The sequence below is a fragment of the Pseudonaja textilis genome, chromosome 2, assembly GCF_049901715.1.
Source record: "Pseudonaja textilis isolate UNSWEBS1 chromosome 2, rPseTex1.2, whole genome shotgun sequence".
NCBI classification, from domain to species: domain Eukaryota; kingdom Metazoa; phylum Chordata; class Lepidosauria; order Squamata; family Elapidae; genus Pseudonaja; species Pseudonaja textilis.
In genome coordinates this window covers 169,081,873-169,087,872 of record NC_141991.1, presented here as the reverse complement: position 1 = coordinate 169,087,872, position 6,000 = coordinate 169,081,873, and the positions used below count along the sequence as shown (strand labels likewise).

The following is a 6,000-nucleotide window of genomic DNA, read 5'->3' as shown; positions in this document are numbered from 1 at the left end:
TAAATTTCTATGAAGCTAAGTGTCACTGGGCATGGCCAGTTCTATCATTAAGAGAGTAAGGTGGCTGCCTCAGGCTGTTGATAGGGGACCATAAAGGAACAATATAGAACTACTTATCTAATAAAATGCATTTTGATAGGAGTTGCAACCTTTTGTTGATCTCCCCAAAGCAGAAGTGACAGCAGAAGAATATTCTGGAGTGACCCTGATATCTACCTACAAAGAAGGCTGCCTGTGATGGTTTTGCATGACTTACTGTTTTGGTCTTTTGGTCTTCTTTCTTTCCCATCTGTCACCAAGGAGTGCAGGATAATTCTGAATTAACCTATTCCCAATACTATGATCAGTAATGGCACTAACTGACTAACTGATTTAATTACTTAGTTCATATGAAAAAACTAAATGAACCTTGGTAATTCATTATTCCTTCCTTCCTTCCTTCCTTCCTTCCTTCCTTCCTTCCTCCAGTTCCAAAGCACTTTCCCAAAGAGCATTCAAAGAAATGTTTGGAGAAAAAGGAGCTAAACTTGAAACGACAATGAAGGATTACAAATCAATTGCCAACACCTTTTCCCCCACAAAAATCAATAAATTTATTAGAGTAATCAATTAAAAATCTGTTCCATCTTCAATAACAGAAAGTGCTGTGGCTGAGCAACAAAAAAAAAGATAAAAGTTAATCAAGCTATGCAGGATGTATTCTGCTTCAGTATGGAGTGGTGGAGGAAGCTGTACAGAAACTAGAAATATATTTTACAACTTTTCTATGTTTCTGTAACTGTGAACCGATTTATGAAGGTCCTCTCTAAATATTTTTTTAAAAATAATGTATTTCATCCCATATCAACAATTTGATTTTTAATGTGCAGTTAACTAAACCTGAGAAACAAATTTATCATGTTTACATTTCACACATCTATTTATACCCTGTCAAGCAAAAGTTGATTAAATGTATCATATGCCTAACTCTGACTTATGTGTTTATCCTGGTTAAATTCTGTTTACTAAAATTTTGAAAAAGGATGGCAAGGAATATTTTAAGATATACTATATACAGCAAGAAAAACAGAATCTGAGAAATAATTTTATAAAAAAGCATATAATTATTTCTCTGAATAGATTCTATTGCTGACACATTTAAAAACAGTTTGAGAGCCAGTATGATGTAGTGGTGAAGGTGCTGGCCTAGAAACCAGGAGACTGTGAGTTCTAGTCCTGGCCTAGGCGTGAAAGTTTGGCGGGTGACTTAGGCCCAGTCACCTCATAAGAATTTTGCTATAGGGAAAACGGGACAAAGGAGTATTAGATGTGTTTTTCCCCTTGAATTATGTATTTAAAAGGTGGGATCAAATAACAATAATAAGAACTGGTGAAACCACAACATGGATAAAGTAATAGAAAAGGAAGAAAAAGTGCTGTAGGACTTTAGACCTCAAACAGACAAGCACCTGCTGCATAACATCCCAGACTTAACCATTGTTGATAAGAAAAACAAAAAGTCTAGATAGGGGTTATTGCAATCCCAAAACAACTGGAACACCACTTGGACACCCTCAGTATTGACAAAACCACCATTAATCAATTGCAAAAAGCAGCTTTATTTAAATAGTTTACATCCTGCAATGATACTTTTAACACCATTAAACATCAACAGCTGCCTATGGGTGGGTAAAAATGCCAAATAGTTTGAACATTGGCTGACTGTGTGACCAACCATAATAATGAAATAAAATGCATTTTGAAATTGTTTTTATAAATTGCTCAGTAGTATGACTGCATAAGACTTTGGATTTGAATGGTGCTTTAAAAGGTGCATAATAGCAAATGTATCAAAGTGTGCATAATTTTTTGACAATCACAACGCAAAATGTACTATTGTTAAATAATAGAACACTTTTGGCAGGCCACAAAAGACAGTCTCAGTGAAGAATTAAGGTAGTTTTGTATTAGAAGGAAGGAGGACATTCTAAAGATGGTTGGTTTTTTTTTTCTCCTTAGAATTTTTGACTAGTAATTTGACTCGCAGAAAAAGGAAGTCATGAATTTTCCCAGTGAGTTAAAAAACTGTTGGATGAATGATCTGATACAATGCAGGAAACCGATTTTCAAAAGGAAGAATTGAGCTGACAATGCTATGAACTACTTGCTATCACTGTTGGAGAAATCTAACAAAAGGATTAGATTTCCAAGCATTTACTGGATTTGTGAGATCTGGAACTTAGTTTCAAAGGATAAAAAACCATTTGTACACTAAGCAACAGAAACACTAAGAGGACAATGTATAACAAAAATAACAGATGCATTATTTGTTAAAAATTAAGATTCTTAGGAGCTTTCCTCTCCTTATATACACTGAAATTATTATATGTAGAAGAGAAAGAGGAAAGAGGATAAGGTATTTCTTGTCCTCTTGGATCGATTTTTTTTGTCTACAATTTATACTTTCACCAGAGTGAAAGTCTTTTTTGCATTCAAAGTCCTCAATTTTAAATTTACACAACTTTGTCCCTTTCTTGTGGTCCATATTCTTATAAGCAGAATTTTACTAAAATGTGAATCAGTTGGTAAATTAATTTAAGCACGACTGCTACTTTAAAAATTTCTGGGAAAAAGGCCTGAGAACATAGTCATTTCTCTATAAGGTTTGTTGATCTAAATCAGTATTTTTCAAACTTGGCAACTTTAAGGAGTGTCCAGGTCAGCTCTCAGAATTCCTTCCTTCAAGGCATCCTGAGTCATTTGTGAAAAAGCAATTTTTGAAACTGAATTTATAAATAAATAATATATTTATTTTATAAATAAAACAAAGAAGTGGGCTATCTCACTACTTTAAAATTTCCAAAATTCCATGGAACTCAACATAGTGAATCTCCATTTGCTTTGCCAGCAGCCTAGATTAATAAAATCCTCTATAAGGAACGAAATCTCTGTGTGGGCCAGGTGCTAGCCTTTTGTTTCATTGTAAATATTGCATTGGGTAAGCCAATTGTACCTTTTCTAATTAAAAAAAAATCTAGGTTGTCTAAACAAATGCTGTTCTTCCAATTATCCTATAGTAAACATTACATGCAATACAGTTAGTCCTCAACTTACCACAATGGGGACAGAAGCTCTGTTGCTAAGCAAGGCAGTTGCTAAATGAGACACATATGACTTTATGACCGTTTTTTGCCATGGCTTTTAAATGAATTGTTGCAGTTACTAAGTGGATCAATTCATTTTCTCCCTTTTACTTTGCTTCTTGGACACTGGCTGGGATAGTCACAAATGCAGATCATGTGAACCTGGGATGCTGTAACCATTGTTAAAAACTCGCTGGATGCCAAGCGCCTGAATTCTGGTCATGTGACTACAGGGATGTTGTGACCATCTTAACTGCAAGGTATGCCCCCAGTGCCATTGCAAGTTTGAATAGTTACTGAACAATGGTTGTAATTCAAAGACTACTTAGATAACTAATTTCTTTTTTTGGCATTAAAAGGTAAAAGCCAAACTACTATAACAGGGAAACCTTGAGTTTTTTTATACCCTTGTTAACTTTGGCTACATATGATCCATATGATACTATTGTATTGGGATTAGTGTCTGCATTTTTGTGCCTTGTCCTTGAGGTTGCTGACCTTTTTAACTGAAAGCAAAGGAGAACATTGAGGAGGAGAAGCACATCTTGCCTTGCTGGGCTCCCTTAGTTGAGGCACCTACTAGTCTTAAACCAGTCAGTGCCCCTCTTTTTTTTTTCCTTTTACTGAAGCTGTGGGTTTCCCAAACATTAACCAAGGGGGGAAAAAAAAAGTACAGTTACCAACATCAACAAAAAGTATGTGGTTTTCAAAGCCTTTCTTTCAAGGCTGAGCTCAGTCCGGGGTGGGCTTAAAATTGGCTGCTCCTTAAACCAAAACGAAGATGAGTTGGGGGGAGGAAGGAGACGTGGCCGAGCTTGGGATATCCGGGGGCCGACAGAAAGACCTCCTCGCATTTGATTCATTTTCTTGTGTGACGGACTGAGGCCGGGCGCCGTAAACCTTCCACACACACACCCCGAGGGAGCCCACCATTAACTTTTTCCTCTCGACTCTTCATCCTTCGCGCCCGCGGCTTCCCGCGCGCCCCTCGCCCGTCTCCCTCGGCGCGCGCTCGTCGTGTGTGTCTCCCCCCCACACACACACACCTCTCAGCCCCGCGCCTCCTCATTGTCTTCCCCAGCGCGTCGGGCGATAAATGAATGAATAAATAAATAAAAATGCCCGTGACTGAAATAAATAAATAAATAAATCGCCCCGGCAACTACGTAAGCAATAGGACTGGAGCTGCCGTCGTCTCGCACCGCCTGGCGCGTTAGCTCGAGAGGAGCCCCCACCACCACCACCATTACCACCTCCACCTCCTCCTCCCCCTAGCGTAGAAAGAGTCCCCCCCCCCCCCCGCTGACGTGCGGGCTGCTGAGGTACCCGCTACGAAGGCAAGTTGGGAAGGTACCAAATCTTTCTCTCTTCCTCTCCTTCCCCCCACCCACCTCCGCCCGCCCCGGAGCAGCACCATGTCGCTTTCGCATTCCACCCCCAGCCCCTCTTCCAGCCCCGCTTCTGGGCTTCGGCGCCTGCCTTCCCTCCGGCTGTGAAAAGCGCAAGGCGCTTCGGGCGAGAGAGAGAAAGAGAGAGAGAGAGAGAGAGAGACGAAGTCACAAAGACGCGAGACGCAACAAGCCCCCTTAACAAACTCCTCGCCGCCTTCGACCTCAGGGAAAGTCAGCCGTGTTGGCTGGCTCTCGCCCGGCAAAGCAGCCGGAGTGCGAGGACGTGTAATTTGGACCAAGGTGTTGTTATTGTGTCGTCCGTCCGTCCCTCCCCCCCTCCGCCATCCCGGTGCAAAGTGGCTTCTTACCGAGCTCTTTCCAGCCACCTTTCTCCACCCCGTCGTCCCTTTTGCAAGCGGGAAGAGTCCCTTCCTTTCCCGTGTGGTCTGGTGTCTGTCCGGGTTTGACGATGCTTAAGGAGAGGTGCCTGGGATTGCTCTACTGTGGCTTGTATCTCTGGGCATCTTTGTTTCTCTCTTTTTTGCAAGGTAAGTCCTGGGTTGTTTTTGATGGCTGGGACTGTGAGAGGTGGGGTGGGGGGCAGAGAGGAAAAGACACCGAGTGGGATCTTTTCTGATTTCCTTGGAGAGAGGTGCCTCCGGAGCCTTGGCTTTTGAAGGAAAGGACTTGATTTATTCCCACTGAAACGAAGAGTGCAGTATGCCTTGGGTTGGGGGGAGGGCTTGTACTACAAATAAAAAGCTATATATTGTTTTGAAATTTTTTTTGGTGCAGGAGATATGTGTGTGTGTGTTTGTGTGTGTGTAAATTAGAAAAAAGCTGGGGTGGGGGGGGAGGATAGGCGATTTCATTACAGTGCTGTTAAAAAGTGCCACTTTTTTTTTTCTGGTTTGGTAACTTCTTTTGCGAACGTACTTGTCAGCTATAAAAACGAGAAGCCTGCAACTGGAGGGGGAAATACAATGTGAAATTCCTAACCGAATATGTTATCCTCAGATATGACGAGATAAATGTAGGATTCATTTAAGAGGCCTGGTGGATTGGTCCATTAAAGTACATACACCGGCCAAGAAGAGAATGACTTGTTTCTGTATTTATCCTATTATCTTTTACTTTCCTATAAGTCAGGAATTAATTGAAAAGACAATAAGAGTTCTGTGAGAGGGTGGAAAGAAGCTTGACTCATTCTAGTTGGCATAGTATTGTTTACTTTTATACATTTGTCTCATGCCAGTGATCTGAGTAGGTTTAGCCTTAATTTTAGAAGATGGACCAGAGTGATGTGAATATAGTAGATATAATGAATATATATGTGCAATCTAGTGCTTTATAGTTACAGTATGAAATGAAATTGTTCGAGGATGATGCAGTTCAGTTGACAAAAACCAAGAGAACAGAAATCCAGATAAATGTTTTTTTTTAATGGGGAAAGACCCCAACAAATGTAATAGTAGAGCACAAAATAA

The 6,000-nt window shown here is 40.5% G+C and overlaps 1 protein-coding gene across 1 annotated transcript in view; it reads left to right on the top strand.

The window, feature by feature from the left end:
- The first annotated feature begins 4,431 nt into the window (after positions 1-4,431).
- The window catches only part of LOC113444099 (neuronal acetylcholine receptor subunit alpha-7-like), a 108,562-nt gene continuing 106,993 nt past the window's right edge, over positions 4,432-6,000 (top strand). The window contains exon 1 of the mRNA XM_087926402.1: positions 4,432-5,061. Within this exon, the coding sequence (XP_087782528.1) occupies positions 4,983-5,061 (79 nt within the window). The 5' untranslated portion in view covers positions 4,432-4,982. The remainder of the gene's footprint in view (positions 5,062-6,000) is intronic.